The 22,020-nt window shown below is 37.0% G+C and overlaps 1 protein-coding gene across 1 annotated transcript in view; it reads right to left on the bottom strand.

The window, feature by feature from the left end:
• The window catches only part of SPTBN5 (spectrin beta, non-erythrocytic 5), a 109,094-nt gene extending 87,291 nt beyond the window's left edge, over positions 1–21,803 (bottom strand). Inside the window, exons 1-14 of the mRNA XM_070935804.1 lie at positions 21,720–21,803; positions 20,600–20,716; positions 20,040–20,207; positions 19,504–19,620; positions 18,322–18,479; positions 16,093–16,321; positions 14,412–15,046; positions 13,017–13,155; positions 11,308–11,540; positions 8,353–8,596; positions 7,720–7,917; positions 4,681–4,833; positions 2,477–2,607; positions 1,673–1,924 (exon numbers count right to left, since the gene is read on the bottom strand). Coding sequence (XP_070791905.1) covers positions 1,673–1,924; positions 2,477–2,607; positions 4,681–4,833; positions 7,720–7,917; positions 8,353–8,596; positions 11,308–11,540; positions 13,017–13,155; positions 14,412–15,046; positions 16,093–16,321; positions 18,322–18,479; positions 19,504–19,620; positions 20,040–20,207; positions 20,600–20,716; positions 21,720–21,803 — 2,858 coding nt within the window. The remainder of the gene's footprint in view (positions 1–1,672; positions 1,925–2,476; positions 2,608–4,680; positions 4,834–7,719; positions 7,918–8,352; positions 8,597–11,307; positions 11,541–13,016; positions 13,156–14,411; positions 15,047–16,092; positions 16,322–18,321; positions 18,480–19,503; positions 19,621–20,039; positions 20,208–20,599; positions 20,717–21,719) is intronic.
• Between the last annotated feature and the right edge of the window lie 217 nt (positions 21,804–22,020).

Raw genomic sequence — 22,020 nt, 5'->3', positions numbered from 1 at the left:
TAGGGAAATGATATGACCACAAATAGTAGTATAGTAGTCAATTCAAATAGAGCCAAGATTAATGCAGTGGTTAAAGAGCCAGAGTAGAAACTAGGAAACCATAACTTCTAGTTCTGCCTTAGACACAAATCCAACTGGATGGCTTTGGGGCAGCAACTCTCTCTCAACCCTAGGAAGAAAGGAATGGCAAACCACTCCCAAAAAAATTTTGTCAAGAAAACTGCATGAATTAATCTGGGCAGTTTCTAGGAGTCAAGACAGGCTTGGAGGCACACACAAGTTGCCTTCAAAGTTAATTTGAAATTACTTAACCATGAATATCACTAAGCAATTTTGGGACAGTCATAAAAACTAGGAAGCTACTTATGCCAGCTGGAATGACTTCTTCTAGTTAGGTTTTGTCTGATGGTAGAAGTGTTTGGTAGAAGTGTTACTCAATGTCTCAGAGAGGACTTGGTGTCAGTCAGGGTTGAAACTAGTAAGACAAATTCTCTACTATTGGGGCTTATAGCCAGGAGCCTTCTTGTAGGTATAGGCTCCTTTTCAACTAAGCTAATTTTGTGATTGTTACAATGAATTGAGCCAAAGAGGGGTAAGATAACTTTGTAGGTTATTCTGCATCCCTTGAAGGAAAGCAGGAGTTACCATAATGAAAAGAAAGGACCTTGAAAAATATTGTTTTGGGCTTTGAGTACAAAGGCCATTCCTAATAATAGTGATTCCTAGGAAATCAACCCTGACTGTTCTTTGAAAGGACAGCTACTGAAACCGAAGCTCAAATACTTTGGCCACATAATGAGAAGAGAGGACTCATTGGAAAAAAAACCTGATGTTGGGAAAGATTGAAGGCAAAAGGAGAGGGGTATGGCAGAGGATGAGATGGTTAGATAATGTCATTGATGCAATGAACATGAATTTGGGCAAACTGTGAGACAGTGGATGATGGCGGGGGTGTGTGTGTGTGATATAGTCCATGGGGTCATGAAGAGTTGGACATGACTTAGTGACTGAACAACAACAAATAATATTGATAGTATTTGTGATGCTACTTGGGATGCAAATTGAAACAGCCCCGAGAGGCCATCAATGTGATACAGAAAGTCCATGTGACCATCATGAGTTTTGCAACACAGGCAGGATAGTAACATAAAACCATCCTATGGTTCTCTATCATTCATATATGCAAAGATGGGGGTGAGGGGAAAGAAGAGCAGTTGGCAATGTATGGCTGCTTTCATTTCAGGGTTAGATCTTAAGGATCTAACATTTACATTGACGTGTTCTAGATTTAATACAAGCAGGCATTATGGGTTATTACCACTTCTTTCTATCCATGGAGAAACTCTATCTGTGTGGTTGATATGAGTTGATACCAACTTGATAGCATATAATCCATCCATTCATCCATCCATTCATCCATCCATCCATCCATTTCTCTCTATTCAAAGTAATTCCAAACTCCCATCTATTCAATGAGGCAAGCAACCTTTCTAAAAAGAAAAAATGCATTTCCTCATTATTACTGCTAATCAATTAAAGAAAGAGGTAGGCATCATTGCTATACCTAATTTAAGTTAGATATGCAGGTGTCACTCTTTGCTTAAATCTGGCATCCAGATTATAAGTGTAACAACTATAATACTATTACTATAGTAAAGAACTGATTTCTTACAAATTGGCTATCCTCTTTTGGTATTCAATTTTTCTCTCCAGAACTAAGATGTCTCTTTCACAAACTGAAAGCTTGCATGCCTGCACTTCCAAGACAGCAGGCTTGCTCCCTTGCCCCAAATCCTCAAGGCTGGCCATCTTGTCTTGTAACAGTTCTTGAGTGTCATGGCAATCCCGAAGGAACGTCTTCACATCAGTAACCCCAATCAGTTCTGAGCCTTTTTCTTCTTTTAATGCTTCCAGACATTCCCATCTAGAAAACAACAACACAATAATAAAGCAGAGCTCATTATGATTAGTCAGGAATATGTCTGTATATAGAGAGATATTGAATTTTAAGTTTTGAGAATAGTTTAAATATAGAAAGCAGAGAATAGCAATAGTCTGTTCATTATGTTGTGCCAAGTACATTGGAAAACAAATATGCACCTTGCAATTTTCTTGAGAAAGTGTTTCAGAAGTAATTTGCCATTGCCTCCTTCTTAGGGCTGAGAGGGAATGATTGGCTCAAAGTCACCTAGCTGGCTTTGTGCCTAAAGCAAGACTAGAACTCCTGGTCTCCAAGTTTCTGGCCTGGTGCCTTAACCACTATACCAAACTGGTTCTCCTAATCATTATTATTAGGGTAAAATAAGAATAAATGTATATGTTTTGGAAAAGCTAATTATTACATATATATTTAAGGGTGTGGGTCTTTTCAAACGTTTGCAAGTTAGAGTCTTATATGTCACTGCACCAAGTGTCTAAAAGACCATAAATCAAAGATGATGTGTTCATTTGCTCTCAGTTGTATTTTTTTTTTTACCTCTTGTTTATCTCTTGCTTGCGAGTTTGGATCTCCTTCTGTTTTCTGGGACACCTCTTAGAAAACATATCTGCTGAGGAACTGATCTCATCCAGCTGTTTTTGCCCAGCAGCCAATTCTATTAGGAAATTCTAAGGAAAGAGACAGTAAACTAAATCATATACTTTCATCTCTGCCATAGTTATTTATGGAAATTATCTTGGCTTGCCTGGGACGAGTAAAATGACAAATGTATGCTTTTTTGATGCTATTTTGCCATCATCACAATTTGTTGCAGAAACTGTTAATAGTTTGTAATTGTTTACAATCACTGTCTTATGAAAAGTCTCTTCTTTATTATGATTAATGTTTTTGCATATCAAACGTTTTTCCAGATGGGGCAAGCTCAGGCACTATCAGCCAAACCTAATGGGTAGCTATTCCAATTTCATACCTTAACAGATTTCTGAAAGACTTAACAGAAGTCTGAAGAAATGGTGGGGAAAATGGGAGGATTACAAATGGAAAATGACAACATCAAAAATATCACTTTAATTGGGCACCCAGGGTTTCTTCAATTTAAAACGCTTAAGATAAACTCAGTCCTTGAATGGGCAGAACACTTTACCAGCATTTATTTATGCAATGTATTAATCCAGATGGAATTTATAGATACTGATAGGACAATAAAAGCAATTAGTATAGGTTATTAAAAGGCAATTTGATACATTAAAATTAATACATATTAGTGCCAGTGGGTCCATAATCACACTCTTTTGCACTGGAGGGGCTTAGAGGGGAGGTGGGTTTTGAGAACACTAGTGGGTTTGCCTGTCAGTCAACACTCACTCCTGGTTGTGTTTGTTTCAAACAGATGCAACTAAGAAGGGGTTGTGTGGTAGAGTGGATAAGAAAGCAGACTTTATCTTTTCCTCCAGCATTCCAACTAGGGCTACTCTTGAACAAGCACACAACCCTTTCTCAACCTGGTTTAAGAGATAATGAACACACTTTGCTGCTGGCTGACATGTTTTGAAAGTTGTTTGAACAGGATCTATCCACCTTTCAAAATAGCACCCAATATCCTTCTTTCAAAGCCAAGACTCTAAGCTTGGGATCGAGAGACAGTCCTGTTGGTAAGAACTAGGTGATCCCACTGTCCCACTAGAATGGTTTTGATGGACCATGCCAGAAGAATATCTGCAACAGCCTGAAATGCTTAAGAGCTATCAGGCTCATGCCATTCCATAGGGGCTATTGAAATAATACTGATAAATAGATCAGGGGTGTCAAACTTGCAGCGTCACGTTGTCATCACGTGACGTATTGTGACTTCCCCCCCCCTTCGCTAAACCGGGGATGGGTGTGATCAATGCGTGATGCATCTGGCCTGTGGACCATGAGTTTGACCCCTGGAATAGATAGTGAAACAAATTAAGTTATACTACATGAAGGCTGCTAAGAGCTGCTGCCTTCTTGGGTTGTATGTGTAAATTTTTTTAAATTTACTTTAACATTGGAAGACCTAAGGCTAATTTAGGGCTATTCAGGTTGGGAATGAGAATGAGATGTAAGTAATTTTGCAGAAATATGAAACCCCCAACCCCCAAAGTGCAGGAAATCCAGGGCATATTTGCCCTGGGGTCAGATACAAAGTGGGAAAGGATTTAAGGTTTATAAAGGCATAATTTGTCTGGAATGAATCTGTCTGCCTTTTTTTTATGCTTTCATTTTTAAAAGTGAAGCTCAGGATTAAAAAGTAGATTGCATATGGACATACAATAATCTTCCTGCAAATACAGGTAGTCCATATTTAATGATGGTAATTAGGATTGGATTTGTTAAGTCATAAACAATTTATCACCAATTGTTGTTCTTCTTCAAAGGGAATAATCCAATTGCTTAATCTTTGCACTGGGTTTCAAATTGCAATATTATTTTCTATAACTTGTAGATCCTCTGCTTGTCCAATAATTAGCCTGCAAAGGTATTTCAATTTCATTTAAGTCTCTGTCGTTTTGGTTGCTATTAACTAACAATGAATATTTCACAGTCTGAACAAGCACAAGTGGTTTTCTTTGCAGATTTACCAGTCAATCAAGATATCTAATAATTGGCTAAAAATCTTGCCATAGTTGTACTGAAATGTAATATTTTATGTCAGTGTTAATCTTTTGTAAATGAAGACAAATCAGGAACTCAAAGTACATCCTGTTAATAAAGACCTGGAATTTTTGCTGCATAGCTTCCACATTGTTGGCTTTGGGTTGAATGGTCTGGAAAATTTTCTCCTTGTCATCTATCCAAGACTGAAACTCTTCACAGGAGTTGTAATATTGATAGAGTTGGATTCTTTCTTGTAACTCTTTTTTCCTATGCTGTTTGGAAGAAATTAGAGCTGCTTGAATAAGCACTAATGTCAGGTTTCGGTTCTGTCTTAAATAAGTTCCATTATCAAGCACAGAGTCTCTAATAAATCACTTTTTATTAAGAACAGAAATAGCCGACATTCCTGATTCTAATTACAGCCCAACTGGGCCCTCCTTCCAACCCCCTCCTCTTCCGCTCTCCAACCCCAATGTCCCATTGGCCATCATGCAGATCCATCTCTACCTCCCGGCACGTTCTTTTCACAGGAATGTAACCCCCACCCTCGTCTCCCAGGAAACACTATCTGTGCATACAAAACTAGGTAAAAGTTCATCTTGTTATGTCAGCACTGGAAGAGAGCCTAATTTGGAACGCTGACAACTAAAGCATTGCAGATAAACTGGTATTCTAGCAATAAAATTAGTTAGAAATATCAACATCAATTTAAGAAAATCCATGTTTCTAAACCCTTCATTCTACACACCCATCTAAAGATTATTAGGAAAAAATAATACCTCAGCCATGGTTTGCAGTTTTTCATACAGCAAAACAATGTTCTTCTGCTTTTTCCATATGTTTTCCATAATAAAGTGTGAATCAGAGCCAAGCTGTCCAGCGAATGTAGGTTTGACAAGAGTCTGTGAAAGATAATGATTTGATGGCATTTTAGCTACTCTCTGGTTGTTGATTTCTGAATTTGCTGCTGGCACAGATGCCATCTATTCAGAGAACTAGACACAAAATTCTATGCTTAATACCGAGTTCTGTCACTCACAAATGCTAAATACGCTTAGTGCCATTTCTGTGGGAGCCCCAACCCTGTGGAATGAACTGCCCCCGGAAATATGTAAGATCTCCGACCTCCGGGTGTTCCGCTGCGCACTGAAGACCCTGTTGTTCCGCCAGGCAGGGCTGTCAATATAATAATTTTAAATTGGGGTATTTTAATTTTTGGGGTTTTAAATCGGCCAAATCTATTTAATTATTTTAATTTTTAATTATTGTTGTGTCTTGTGTTTTTAAATTGGCTGTACACCGCCCTGAGTCCTTCGGGAGAAGGGCGGTATAGAAATCAAATTATTATTATTATTATTATTATTATTATTATTATTATTATTATTATTATTATTATTATTTAATTTATATATATCTATGGAGATTTGGATGGTGGTAGGGAATGGAAGGATTTATATACCTTGCAGATAGCTGGTCATTTGAATTCTTTTAGAGCAAGGGTGTCAAACTCGCATCATCATGGAGGCATCGCATGACGTATTTGTTGTGACTCCGCCCCCGAGCCCGTCTTATCGGAGGAAGAAGACTCTGAAAGTGAGTCTTTCTCAGGTGTCTTCCAAAGGAGAAGAGATAGGCCAGGAGCCAGGCATTTCCGAGCAGCCGCAGTTAGACAGCGACGGAGATAAGTCTTGGCTGGATCCCTGACAGCGTCGGAAAGACAAGCGCACGCAGCAGAGAAGGAGGCATGCCAGAGATTAAGCTGAGTCACTGGACCACACCCCACAGGGAATAAAAGGGGGTATGGTGGCCATTCAGGCTTTGTGACGGACAAAACTGAAAGCTAGCAAGTCGTTCTGCATTTCTGGAACTTTGTTATATACTCTGCTTGGACTGATTTTTTGGACTGGACTTGGCTATTCTTTGGCTTTTGTGGACTTTGATGTTTTCGGTCGGAGGAGATAAACCTCCCTTTGTAAGTAAAAATCTGTTGGCAAGCAGCCACTGGGTTGCTGCCAATTCTGTTATCAAAGGAAATTCTTGTCTGCTGGTTTATTTTAACTCTTGGTCGACTGCTGGTGTGTGTGTGTGAGACGGGGACGGAACAGTATTGGGACTTTCCCCCCTTCACTAAACTGGGTTTGGGTGTGGCCAGTGCGTGACACATCCAGCCCGCAGGCCACGAGTTTGACAGCCCTGTTTTAGAGAATCATTGAGGCCACTTGGAGGTTTATCTGTGTTTTCAATTGTGCTTTCAGCAGTTCCAAGAAAGCTCCACACCCATTTGCACTACTCAGGTGACCCTGAGGACACAGATAAACCTCCAAGTGGCCTCAATAACTCCCTAAAAGAATGCAAATGGCCAGCTGTCTGCAAGGAGTATAAATCCTTCCTTTCCCCACAAACCAGTTGGAGCTGAAGAAGCTTCTTGGATGAAAAGCAAAATGTTTTCAAAGAAAAACAAAAAAATCAAGTTGCTTCTTGAAAAAGCACCTTTGTGACTTCATTTATATTCTTAAAGATTGATTAGTATTACAAAATAAGGCGCATCTATAAGGTAAGGGTTTATTAATCAGAGATATTTAAATTTAGATAAAATTATATAAAATGGAGACTGCCTTATAACATTAAGGTTTGAATAAGCAAGCAATACAGGAAAAAAATTGATTTGATCATTAGAGAGAATGAATGATGATATAATCACAAAACAAAAGCACATATGGATGGGTTTACATTATCATATAATTCAAATAAATAACATTTTCCTTCTAAGTTTCAGAATGGCAATTTTCTCAATTTTATAAATTAAGAATTCAATATGGAAATATGAAACCATGATGGCTAAAATCTCAGGCCTTACATAGATCCATGGAAGAAGGAAAACATGCCATTTGTAGAGAAACATTTTATCAGAGATCACAGGAACAGAATTTATTTTAAATAAGCATGAATGAGGAGGGCAATCGGAGATATGCCTGTTTCATTTAGTATTTTTCCAGCTTGTCAACTTTAAGCATGTCAGTGCAGAATTCTGGGAGCTGAAATCCACATATCTTAAAATGTCCAGGTTTAAAAAATACTGGTTTTAGTGCATCAGTAAGTTTGTGTATAATTTGGACAGACAGTTATGTAACTTAAAAGATTGTCTGGGTGCTACATACCACTTGCTGTGCCACAGAATGGGCCTGTTCCTCCAAGTGGCTTATTTCTCTAAAATAAGCAGCAAGCTCCTTTTCCAAACGAAGTTGACGATGCAACAAAGCTTCTGCACTAGATTCATCTTTCCCATAATCTTTGCTGGCTAGGAGAGTGTGTTTTTCCTGGAGCCAGGAGTCAACCTCATTAATATCTGCAAAGTACTGAAAGGAGAAACAAGATCAAGGTATTGTGGTATAGATACAGATAACATTCCACTACAGAATAATTTATGCAAAGGAAAAGAATCATTTGCTTAAATCCCAATGTAGGCCCAGAGCTACATTTTGCCCACACTGAAAAAAATTGATCAGACTTGGTCAAAACTGATAGTATACTAGAAGTGGGAAAAAACAAATTCATTTAGTATTTTTAAAAAATGATATTAAAACATGGAAACACACAGTCATATCTATACAAGTAAAAAGCCCAGAAAATTGATAACTGCTAGAACAGTGGCCTCGCTTACTACAGCCCCGTTAAAAACCATTCACTTATGATATGGTGATAGCGTATCTTAAAGAATTCAAAGTGGACGTTAATAATATTTTTTTCAACTTTTTTTTACCTTGTTTGGACAAAGGAGGAGACTGACTTACGTGTTGAATGAGAGCAGCTGTATCCAAACGGATCTTACAATTAGTCATCTCATCTTGGAGCTGTTGCCATAATTGCTGGATGCCTTTCAACTTCTTCTGAATCTCTTGGTTTGAAGGATTGTTTTGGCTTAACTCCTGGCCCTTGCAAATTATTTTAGAACAAATTCCTTGATGGGAGTCACACTCAACTTGGAGAGACTGCCAGACAGAAATTGGGAAATTATTGTTGGATGCTGCCATAACTCTATATAAAGCCAATAAAGTATAGTATTAAGGATTGGGAGTGGGGAACCTAAATTTCTAATCCATGGGTGATTTAGGACTAGCCACTTTTCTCTCAGATCAACCTATATATTGAAAATGGACGTACTTTTGAGGAAGGAATGGTGGACTGAATGGACCAAGGAATTTATGAGTAGATTGTTTGCTTGGAACCACTCTAGAGAAGGAGAGGATGGGAGATTGCCCACATGTGCTTTGGACAGCTGTTCCTCATATGGAGACTACAGAATAGCAAATTTCCAAGGGTTAATGGTATATGAAATGACCTTGGAACATAGGATTAAGAGACACTGCCTACAGAATGAATAAAGGTGGAGGAGCATGCAATTGAGCAATGGACAGAGAAAAAAGTTTAGAAAGGATCTAAACTTCTAAAAGTTTAGAAACGATCTAACTTATCAGACAGTAAAAAGAGATGGCAGGAAATTTGTACTTTTAGATTTACAAGATTCTTACAATGTATGAAGCCTTACAATAAAATAGAATTAGTTCATCTTGTTATATTTCCTTTCTGGTCTTCTTGGGATGCTGGCAGCAGCCACAATTATTAATGTCAGTAATGATTGTCTGCTTGTATAGATAGACTTACTTCTTTGTATATTTCTTTTCCTTTATTATAGTCTTACTTTCCTCTTTCTTCTCTTTCTTTTTTCTTGCACATCTATTTTTTTTCTAAACTTTTTAAAGTTTTAAACAAAGAAAATAGATTTTACTGTTATAATCAAAATTGTTAATAAAATTATATAGAAAAAGCAGGAAGAAAGAGGGCAATATATGCTTCTTAGAGTTTTCAGAGAAATATAAGTAATTAGAAATGCTAGTGAGTGTTTTGTTTTCTTCCTCTAATGCCACCTTATGGCTTCCTTATGCCACCTTATGGCTTCATCAGAGATAACAATGAGAAATATAGTTTCATCATTACATTCATGGTTTTTCTCTGGATTTCTATTAAAATTGCACAAATGATAAAGAAAATATATTTTACCAACCTTATGGTTTTGGAGAGAGGCTGAAATATGAGTGAGATCATCCTCTAAGGTTCCCATCTTCACTAATTTCCATTTGTCAGACAACCATTTCTCCTCTTCTTTGCATTCATGAAAAAATTCAAGAAGCTTCCAACTGATGTTGCCTGAATCAAACAAATAAATGATGTACTTTAAAAGGGTTACAACTGGAGATTATTTCAGGTTTTTCTAGCAGTTCCAATTTATTAAAATATAAAATACAGTATAGAACCAACCCTACTTTTACTCCAGAATCACACAACAGAAAAAAACAATGGAACAACCTTCTAAATATTTGCTGTTATAAATTGATTTGGTAAAATTATACTTCTATATTTCTGTGTTTTCCTTCTCTTGGAAAAATCTCATGTGTGTCGCTTAATTTAATATTACACTTCTCAGCAAAATTGAAATGCATTAAATAAATGATAGATGTGTAAAAACCTTGATCCCCCCCCCCATAATAAGTTTTACTCCGGGACATCATTTAAGAAAATGGTAAATAAAGTTCCTTCCAAACTTTAAGAAAACAAGGCCAAGCCAAATTAAAATACATGTTCCAAAAAATCCTCCAATCGAACAAAAAAATCAATTCCCCACCCTTATTCTACACAACCTTTGATGCTAAGGTTTCCTACAGATTGCTTTCATGCTCATTCTGTATTAATATGTAACTGAAGATGTGCCTACTATTTAATAGTATTTAGTATATAGTATATATTTAAAAATCCCTTCTCACCCCAAATGGGTCTTCCTCAATCTTGGGCCCTCTACCAGAGGCCTGGGAGTTTGAGGTTCCTGCACTTATATTAGCTATTCCTAGCACTGCATTCTTCTGCCTAGAGAACTTTGATGTTGTTCCTGGCATTTGTTGGAGCCAGTTCCCAACTTAGGAGTCACAGCCCTGAGTGCTCCTATCACCACTTTGATTTTTTACTTTCTACATTCCCTCCCTCAGGTCCTGGTAGTTTTCCAGATGTTCTGCTTTCCAGAACATCTTCCTGATGTTGCTGTTCTGACAGCTGCTGTCATTTGGCATCACTACATCTGTCAACACTCTGTCTTCTGGTCCTTGTCTACCACCATGATACCTGGTTGATTTGCTAGTACCACCCTGACTGTCTGGATAGGGAAGTCCCACAGCCCTTCTGTGGAATCTCCCATCTTGACTTAGGAGTGCCTAGCCCATATACTGAGCAGATGTCCCTGCATAGAATGACATGTGTCTGAGAGAGGGGGGGGGAGGGACGGAGGGAGGGAGAGGGAGAGGGAGATGAGCATATGTGTGTGTGTGTGTGTGTGCAATGTAGCCAAAAATAATTATTCTTCCCAGATTCAATTTGAGTGCTTGGAATACTTGCCAATGTCATTCTTAACATACCAGAATTATTCTGCCCTTTGCCTGAATATCAAAAATTTTAAATGCTTTGAGATTATTTATAACATGCCTACGCATGCCTTTTTAAATCATTTAAATCATTGACAAAAATGTATAGGGTTTATCTGAGGGGGATGAGCCCCCATGGCCTCTCATTTCTCTCTAATGAATGAATGGAACAGAGAAACACAATATACTGTATGTATAGAGAATCCCAATCTAAGATCAGGATCTTTCTCTTTTTGCAGATTAAACCAAAGCATTCATCAATATTTACAAGAATTTTACCTTCTTTGGCACGAATTCTGAAGATTCTGATGTAGCTGATGAAGCATCTGATATTTGGCTTGAAGAATTTCTGATTTGAGTGGTTTCCTTTGTATTATATCTTCTGTTTTTGCAGCAATGTACATGATGCTTTCCTCAAGAGAAGAGATTTGGGAGGCAACTAATTTGTGCTTTTGTAATAATTCCACTGCTTCTAACAGCTCCTTGCCACAATCTTTAGAGCTTACTAATATCTAGAAATAGAATGAAAGAAAAATATTTTGTATGTTTTCCAGCTACTCGATTGCAGGGAGTCCCCAAATTCATACATAGCTTGTAATATAATATGTTAAATAATTTATTACAATTGGTTGGGTTCATACATTATACTAAGCCACAAACCATGATTTACAAAAGACAGTGATGAATGTTAACCTTATTATACATCAAACTCAAAACAAGCAAATTTTATTGATATCATCCAGTTCAATTAAGTAATGTTACCATAGAAGCTTAGTACGATAATGTCATTTTGCTAAATCATGACAACATCTATTACATATTCGCATACGGAAAAAAAAAAGGAATCATGGAATGGTGACATGTTCTACAACACCCTTTCATAATCTGGTGCCCTCTAATGTTTGGGGGAGCAGAAGAAGAATTGTGAACCAACCAGAGTGGGAAAGTTTGACTTATGCTACTTGATATACATTCCGTGACGATTTCTTTAATACTATTAAACAAGGTCTTTGGGAAGGACTTGATAAATGAACAAAAATGCCAAATCCAGTTTAAACATCTGGCTGATCATAATAATAATAGGTAATATGTTGCCTGGTATTGCCATCTGCTGAGATAGAGAGAAATGTCCTAATAAATGGTTGTATAAGATTTTGTGCTGTGACGGAATGTCTAACAGGGAAAGTAAAGGAAGAAACAGAATTGTTGCAAAACAAATTCTTCAGACTAGCAAGGAGGGACATACAGTGATACCTTGGTACTCACTTGCTTTGAAACTCATCAAATTTCCTATTCAACACATTTTGACGTGAAAATTTTGTCCTGGTACTCATCCTTTGTTTGGTACTCAATACACAAGCTAGAATTTATCGATGTCGACTGCCTTGTGATTCACTACATTAATTCCTTATGGGGAAAAAAAATGTTTGGTACTCATTGTTTTTGGTACTCATTGCATCTCCCAGAACCAATTAGTGTTGGTTCTAGATGAATACCGAGGTACCACTGTATGTGAAAGAGACTTTCAGTAACTGTCTTAATTTTGCTAGGTAAAAATGCTAAACTGAAGACTTCTTTTAACAGGCTTTCAAGATTCTGTTATCAATATAGAATTTTATACAAATCCAAATGGTTCCTATTTGTTTCTCTGCCTCAAAGGCATACAATACATACATACCAGGCTTTGTAATAGAAAAAAGCAAACTAATTAATGCTTTCTGGATTTGCACACTATTCCTTCCTACATACAGTATCATTGGTTTTCAACATATCATCTAATTTAATGGAGACAAGCCCTCCACAAAGACATGTAAATAGATTTTTATGTGTAGTTACAATCTATGGTTTTTAAGTTCAAATTCTCATTTCAGATACCCCTCTGCATAATACATCCTTATTCATTCTGATTCCATGAGCTATGAATTGGAAGCATTCATTAATGACCCTAGCCACCAATGTCTTCCTTTAGAATGAATAACTCAATATACCTGCACTCCTTTAAGTTCTTCCATAATGGTGTCAATGTCCCTCAAAAGGACTAGCACTTCCTGCATCTTTCCCATAGTGTGTTTTTGTCTTTTGAGATGGCCCCAGAGATCTTGCCATTGATGAATGATGTCCATTTGCCTGTGGAGAGAGCAAAAAGAAGGGAAAAAAATGTGATATCACAAGACTTCACTAATGGGCAATTCAAGTTACCCCATATTCTGGTGTCATTATGTGATATATTTCTATATATCTTATTTGTAACTTAACTTATTTATAACTTATGCTGCTGCAGGGAAATATGAGGTTTAATCCAGTGGGGAAATGCAACTTCAAACTGTAATATTCATTAGCAATTCTGAATTTTTTTCAACTTGTAGCTTGACCATCTGATGATATATGAAAAAAAGTGAATTGTAGAACAATGTGGAAGGAGAGCCTCATAACAGTCCATGTGGAATTTCTTTTTCTTTTCTTTTTCATGCCGTCTGGGACTTAGTGCAGCTGAATTAGTTGGACTATGCCATGGCACAGCTCAAAAAAAGTCATGACTTCTGGGCAGGTGGCATCAGCGTATCAGGAGGAAATGCTATGTGCTGGAATGGAGTGGAGTTGCAGGTGAGATCTGCAGAATTGGTCAAGCTAACAAAAGATGCCCAGAACAAAATTGGTTTAGGGAGTGCAAGGAATTTTAAGTTCTGGCAGCTCAGGTGAGAAGCAATCAAAGCTAAGAGTATAGAAAATAGCCAGCAATCAAAGCATCCAAACCTAATTTGACTAAAGGGTTTTTAGGATTCAGGCAGAGAAGAAAAGAAGATAAAGAGAAGAAATGTGTGCAACAAAAGAAAGGACAAGAAAAAGAAAGGGCAGGGGGAGCAAAAGAAATGTACAAAAATTTACACAAATATATATAGCATAGAAACATGGAAATCCACAGAAAAGCATAGGCTACATTAAGGCAAGAGAAAGAAATCTACATAATTCAAAACTAATTGAATAAGATTTATAGCATATGCAAATAAGATTAGAAAGAGTTGTATAAATAGATACATATACAAAGACCCTCATCCCTTTGTAGACATATTAGATTTTAATTGTGCAATTTTGAAATTGTAAATGCTTGCATTATATTAGCAGCTTGTGCATATTTTGTTCTTTCTTGTTTTACTCACTAAGATGTTTTACTATTCTGATTGTCCTTTATTTTTATTTCTTTATCATCTGTCCTAACATTTTTGTTATTGGAAGAATAGAAAGTATAATACAATCAGTGGAATTTACTCTTTCCAAAGATGGAGGTTGCATTAATTCACGCTAAACAAACACCTGTCATGCGCTTTTCATTCTCTCCAACACCATATCTGACTACTGCCCCAATCTGAAGGCATTCTACTCACTTTTTGGCAATCAAGGCCTTGTCCTGATAGTTCTCCCGCATGATTTCAGCAGCCATTGTAGACAAGGCTTTGAAGCGTTGGTCTTGGGGAAGCATGTCTGCTTCAATTGCTTCTAGTTTCCTAGTGCCTGCTTGAAGCTGTTCTACATTGTCAGGTTGCCAATCATCCTGCTTTTTGATTATCTCTCTCATGTTCCTCAAATAGGCCTCACGAATGGCTGCTTTCTTCAGAAACATCTGGACCTGTTGCTCAACTTTCTCAAGTCTTAACAGCTCCTGCAGTATTGCTTTTCCTCGACTGCCCTCTGCTTTCTCCAAAGCAATCCATTCTCTTTCCAGATCTCTTAAAGTTCTTCCTTCAGGGGGCAGATAAGCACGCTGATTGTTGACTTGCTGTTTGGTCCGTATGTGGAAAAAATTGGCTTCAATTATTCCCTTCTCACGGTATTTGGGAGGTTTCTCCATAGTGCGGAAGACCTTAAAGTTATTCATGAGGAAGCGCATTTCCTCCAGAGAATTGGGGAAGGAACGGTCATCCAGTTCTGTCACTTTGAGCTTTATCCATTTCAAGAGTTCAAAGATCATGTGTTCATACTGGAATTTCAATTCATCTGTCTCCTTCAGGCAGAACACGATCTGCAGAAAGATCAAACATAACATGTACTTTTCTCCTTTGATCCTAGTCAGTATAATTCTACTCGCATTTTCAGCAGAGCCAAGTTTCATCCAAGAGCCTTTAAAAGAAAGTTACATGTTCCATGAGCAATTCATCATGGGATCTTAGTCTTCTGCTAAAATCAGCAATTGTTAATTGGACCAGGACTATCTCTACATTAATACACATTCAACACAGTCTTGATCCAAATTTTCTTCCAGAACTTCTCTTGGATATAAAGAAAAAAACATCCAAGTGCAATATGTATGATTATATATTTTTGTAAGATGAAACTAATCACACAGTGCTAGAAACAAATGGATTGTGTTCAGACAAAATTATCACTGTAATGCTGCTGAGTTACCCAGAAGAAAATGCAAATAGCAATTAAAATAATGTGTGACTGTTTATACCATTTCTAGATGAATGAAAAGCTTGACTGCAAATGGCTACTTTAGGCCAGTGCATTGGACATGTGTTCCATCCTCAGTACTGAGAAGCCATAATCTATCCATTCCAAGTTGCAGAGGTTACCATGTTATAAGAGTCTAGCTAAGGTCCTTCTTAACAGCATCTGTACTTCCTTAGACATTTTTTGACTATGGAAAACTATGTGTTCCATAGATAAAGATTGCAGAAAATATGACTTCAGTAACAGAGTGGTCAGTGCCTGGAATGCACTACCTGACTCTGTAGTTTCTTCCCCAAACCCCCAAAACTTTAACCTTAAACTGTCTACTGTTGACCTCATCCCATTCCTAAGAGGTCTGTAAGGGGCGTGCATAAGTGCACCAGCGTGCCTACCGTCCCTGTCCTAATATTCCTTTTTACTCTTACTCTTTTCATGTATTCAAATTATGTTTAGACTTTTACCTGTTATCTTATATATGCTTGACAAATAAACTTACGATTATGATTATGATTATGATAAAGATGGAGTCCACATTTTATTTGGGCCGCAGAAATTATTTACTTAAGACATACCAGACATTAGGAATGCTAATTACCAAAACAGCAATACACTGACTTTAGCAAGCCTTTTCTGGACTGTCTGACCCTGCTTCTGCCTGGAAAAATAATGGTAGTAGAATGAGACATAGGTCATGATGGATCTTTCATCTGGAAATGGCACTGCCACATCTTCAGCATCCAACAACTTTAAGATTCCCAGGTGCTTCTCCGCCACAGTGAAGGAATTATTTAGATTAATTATGGGCTGGTCATGCCGCAGGGAACTGTATTGTATAAGATCAGGCCTGAAAAGATGAAAAATAAAAACAAGTAAATGAAGGAGACTATGTTTTAAAAAATGCAAGGAAGTGGACATATGCATTTTTCCCTTAGGATTTTTAGAAATTTGCTAGAGTTTTAATAGGCTATTGATAGGGGTGTCAGAGGCAATGTAATACAATATTTATGGAGGAAAAGCTTAATGTATCTTTCTTCTCTGACTGGATTAGATACTTTAAAATAAAGATACATAGCATCAGCATACAATTACAATTTATAGAATCAAGAGAATGTGAATTTGGGGATGTCCATGTGATTAAAGTTTGTAATAGATTTATGACCTAAAGTAACTTTTCCAATAGCTAATAAAGAGTTTCACAACTTACTGGAGTGCCATCCCCTCCATGTTAATCTTATTAAATTCCCCTCAGAATCTGTAAAGTATATAGATCTGCTTTACAGAACATAGAAACAGTTTGTTGAATGACATGGAGTAATGCATGTCATTTTCTATATCTGACTTTAAAGAGATAGGATGCAACAATTTGAAATAATTTGTGAGCAAACTATATATTTGTATTCATCTTTAAAGAAATTATAATTCAACATTTATGCAACCTTCTATATGTGCAGGAGTAAAATATTGTTTCTTACATATTTCAGCATATTTGGAGATGTCCATAAGGGTGAAAAAGCAATAGAAAAATAAGATTTAACTTGCTTTCTAGAAGACATGGATATGCTGTGATTTGTATCTTCTAAAGTAGCATTTTTAAGTTTCCATTCTAGTATTTTTTTCTGAGCACAGAAAGAAAATACCTCTCTTGTTTAAAATGGACATTCAGCATGTATTCATGATTCTTTTTCACCATAATGGCCAGCCATTGACAAAAACCATAAGTAGGACCCTGACTCTTGTGGCTCTCCAATGACTCATCTCAAAGGCATGCTTCCTTGGATCTTGAAGGTAGCAATTGTTAGCTTATTCTCTAAGACATTATTCAATTTCTTATCTTGTTATAACTTGCTCTAACAGGTATCATAATTCAGCAATAAATAAGAAATGCTTCCTATATCTGCCCTGAACTTCTGGCTGTTCATGTGTTCTGTCCCCCTTCCTCACACAGGCAAACGAAATACCAAGCACGCCTGCCAATATTTTATTAGGTAAACAGATTAGAATTCTTGGCAGACCAAGGTTTTGGCAGACCGAATGCCTGCCAAGACCGTTTTCACTCCCATAAAGCAGAAGAGGACTTATCTTCAGTCCATTCCAGGAGACAAATTATCCACGAGACAAGAGTTTAGTCAATGTTCAGTCCAAAATATATCCAAGCCGAATTTCAGAGATCACGATGTGACTTTCAGGGTTTAACTTTGTCTGTCACAAAGCCTGAAGAGCAATTCCACCCTTTTATTCCTGGTGGGATGTGGCTCCATGACTCAGCTCAATCTCTGGCCCTCCCACACCTCTTTCGTTGCTGCGCACGCTTCTCCCTCCGACGTTGCCTGGGATCAAGCCAGGATTCATCCGCTCCCTATCAATTGGTCCTCTGATATGCCTTCCTCCTGGCACATCCCAGGCTGTTCCTCCTGGCCTTCGGATGGAACCTGAGGCATTGCCAGAAAAGAGGGTCCTGGAGAGGGAGGCCGTGTCAGTTCCTCCCCATCACTTTCTGAGTCTGTCCTCTGTTAGGACAGGCTCAGCAGTCGGGGTCACAACATCATATTTATAGGGTGATTATGGATTTTAATATTACAGAATATACCGTATATAGTATATTGCATAATAGAATACAATTATTTAGAATAATGGATTCTAACAGTATACAAGAGAGACAGAGACAACAAAAATAAAGTTGTCCTATCCACATTCACCCTACCACTCAAAGTTTCCTAAAGTTCGCTAAAGTTTCATTATGTTCCTTCTGGATGAAAATCTTTTTCTGTTATCCTTCCTTTTTCAATTATACAGAAATAATATATCAGAACACTTAGGAAAGATTGAACTCATACTTTTCCTTACCTGTGAGCATGAATGAGGGCATTGAAAGCTAGCCCATCATTCCAGCTTTTGGAAAAGTCTTTCACATTGACATTAGAATAGCTGGCTGTCTTACGTTGACACCAAACCAGTAGAGCTTCATTGGAAGAAAGAGCATCAACTCTGGATCCAAATTCATCCTAGAAAGCCAACAAGGCAAGAGCATTCATAGGATAATCTAAATCTAAATCAGCAAAACTAAGACTCCACAAAAAGCAAAACAAAGCATATCTATTATCATAACATTTTTCTTCTTAACTTATTTAACTTTATTATACAGTAATTTCATATTTATTCTCTAACCATTGATAAAATAAATCCCATATATTGTAATAATCAGATCCTTCCTTTCCTTTAATTGCAAGTGTTAATCTATTCATTTCTGCACATTGCAATATTTTCTTAATCACATTTTCATCTGCAGGATTCTCTTCATCTTTCCAATTCTGGGCAAATACAATTCTAGCCACAGTTATTACATGAATAATCAAGTATACATTTTCTTTACTATAATTCCCACTGAAGTGGTACCTATTTATCTACTCTCATTTGCATGTTTTCAAATTGCTAGGTAGGCAGGAGCTGGAGCAAGAACTGGAACACATTCTGTCATATTGTGATTGGGTCTTGAAGCTGGGCTGTTGACTTTCCAGCCAATAAGCCCAGCATCTTGAATCACTGAACCATCACACTGTCAGGACACATTTACCAGCAATTCCCATCCCCTTGCCTATGGCAACTCGGGAGCAGGTCAGGAAAACTTTGCGAGTTGGCACACACTTCTCTCCTATGATTAATAGTTAGCTGTAAGTACAAAATTTAGTTGGTTTTTTTATGAATTTGCTCCACCTCTCTGAGGGTTCAGAAGTCTCAAGAGTGACAGAATTTATCTCATTCTTAGATCACTTGATACAGATTTTAGTGATTATATTGATATAGATATGTAGAATATTAACTTAAACATTTCACCAATTTTGTATGAAGGCTCTGATCCTGGATCTATAGGAGAACAACATCACACAATTTCCTCCAGACAGTACAATCACCTCTATCCTTCTTTTCAGTCCTAAATGTTGTATCAAATTTTAGATTGTTGGAGAATTGTTAAGCTAACAGGTTAAATCAGAAAGAAAAAAGTGAAGATTTTTTAAATTACAATTTTACCTTGTCAAGACTGATCAATGAAATTTGAAATCTGAGGATAATTATCCACATTAATCCAAGGATGAGGGTCTGGTCTCCATCTACTATGTTTTCTGGTCCAATTAGCTTCACGTGTACCTGCTGAATGCATGAAAGGCTCTTATCATTAGTTTGTTTACAAAAGTCTGTGAGAATCCCGCCCCCCAAAAAGGGAGGGGGGGTGTCAACCAATACATTTAGGAATAGGTCTTGGAAAATATGCAAAACATAGAGATAAACTTTTCTCCATCTTTGCTATCCTTCTTACATGCTGACTATTTTGCATGGTTTTCAGCAATTGGACAAAGATAATGCGTGCAATCAACTTATTTTCAGGAGTGACTATGTTTTTCACAGTGCTAGTAGGTATTTTCCCTCCCCATCAACAAAATGGAGGTGGGAAATATTGAAAATCATCAGTCAATAGAACCATATCAGTTGACAATATGACTTTCCACCTTCCCATCCTAACCAAAACTTGATTAGTGCCTGCAATAACCCCAAATCTTATATCTCACCTTAGATTTGAGGAACTGAATGGCTTTGCTATTGTTCTCCAAAAAGTGAACTCTCATCTTGCCTTTGTTTGGCCTGGGTAGTTGTTCAGAAGACAGTAGCTCCAAAAGATGAAGAAGATAAATACCATCTTTCAGTTCAGTGTAGAGATCTAGAATCTTAATGTTTGCCTACAAAATTAAAGGATCACAAATAAAGCCAACAACAATAACATGATATTATGTTCTTAATGCTATCTTGCTTATGGAAATTGTGACATGAAGCTGATTTTGGATTAGTGGTTATTCAACTGCTCAATAATAAGCAGGAGAGAGGCAATGCTCTTTTATCTTGACCTTACAGGCAAAAGCTATAGGGAAAAAGGCAGGCTCAGATACCCCATTATGAAGTTCTGTTTCTAAGACTTTTCTGCAGAGTTTGTTCTCACTGTTACAATTTTAAAAATAATGAATGAATCACAGATTAAGTTGATTGGTGAAATTAGGCAGAAGAATTTGTTAACCTCAACAAAAAAGTGTTTAAAGGGATCATCTACGAAGAACATTACAAGAAAGCTACCTACAGTGTGTTTGTAGAAAACATTATTCAGCCAGTTGGTAAATGTTTTTTTCTGCATGATCATACGTTGTGCTTGCAACTTCTTGAATTGTCCTTGTACATATTCTTCCTCCATGGTGACCTAAAAATAAGAATACTCCAACATGACTCCAACATCATCAGATGTCCCAATTTACTGCCAATTCCCCTGAGTTCTTGACCTGATTCCTTTTCTTTACATCAAATTCATTGGCCATAAGTATTCTTTTTTTCTGGATAAAAAGTATTGTTTCTTGTGAATAGGAAAGATAGACCTATCAACTAATACATGTCTACCAAAAGATCCTTTGCAGACACCTAGGTTGGCTAAAGATATTAAGGTCTTTAGGTTTTATTACTTAATAATTAAGTGATCTTTTCATATAGATGTATTTTTTTTGGGGGGGGGACAGTTATTATCATAAACACCCAAGGTTCTTGGGTTTATATCAGGTAGTAAATTAAATGTCATCATGATAAACATGTACATTGGAAACACTTTAAATGGTACTAAATAAGACATCATCTAACCTATGGCAAACATTAAACGTAACATTTTAAACTTCTCATTTGAAAACAAAATAAATTGTAATAGCAAACATGTCTTCTTTTGATTCTCTTTATTTATTTTACTTCATTACAAAGAACTCTGTGATCCATATGAAGACACCATCTCTGAACTATCATATTAACAACAAAAAATTCAGGAACAGATATGGTCTTGTATAGAAGTCCATGTGGCTGGGAATTATAGAATCTGGAATGCACAAATCAATTCTAAGCAATTTTGTGAGTAAGCAAAATACTGATCTAGTTAATGTTAAATTTATTATTTTTTAAAAATAACATTGGTTGTTAGCAAAAGTTGATGGATTGATTGATTGCATGCTATCAAGATTTTGTCAACTCTTTGTGACTACACTGATACATGAATGAAGGCAAATATATGTATCCCAGGATAATGTTGTAGGATCCAATCTGTGTCGGTCACTGGGACCAGTCTTCTAAGCTTTCGGACTCATGCTTGAACCCATCCTCAGGGAACTTCTCTCTCACCAGAATCCTGCTACATTGATATATTTTCTCCATGATAACCTATCCCTAACCTGGCCTTTCGGATTTTCCAATGGTGCACTCATCGCCACTGCAACTGACTTCGTCCGTTTTGCTGCTGGTTGTCCTCTTCTCATCTTGGTAAATACAGATTAGACATAAAGATAGCAAATAAGCTATTTTTCAGCTTATGGACATCAAAACCAATGGAACAATCTCTGATCTAATTCCTGTTTTTAATTCTACCTAATTGCTTATAGTATGCTATTTAGCTTTGTACATCCTTTATGATTGCAAGATGTTTTCTCACAGATTTCATTCAGTTTGTATTCCCTGGAAATTTTGTTTTGTTTT

This window comes from Pituophis catenifer, unplaced genomic scaffold, assembly GCF_029215685.1.
Source record: "Pituophis catenifer annectens isolate HBS135680 unplaced genomic scaffold, rPitCat1.0.hap2 SCAF_1, whole genome shotgun sequence".
Classification (NCBI taxonomy): domain Eukaryota; kingdom Metazoa; phylum Chordata; class Lepidosauria; order Squamata; family Colubridae; genus Pituophis; species Pituophis catenifer.
Note: the sequence above shows the minus strand (reverse complement) of the source record. Positions and strands in the feature narration are given on the sequence as shown.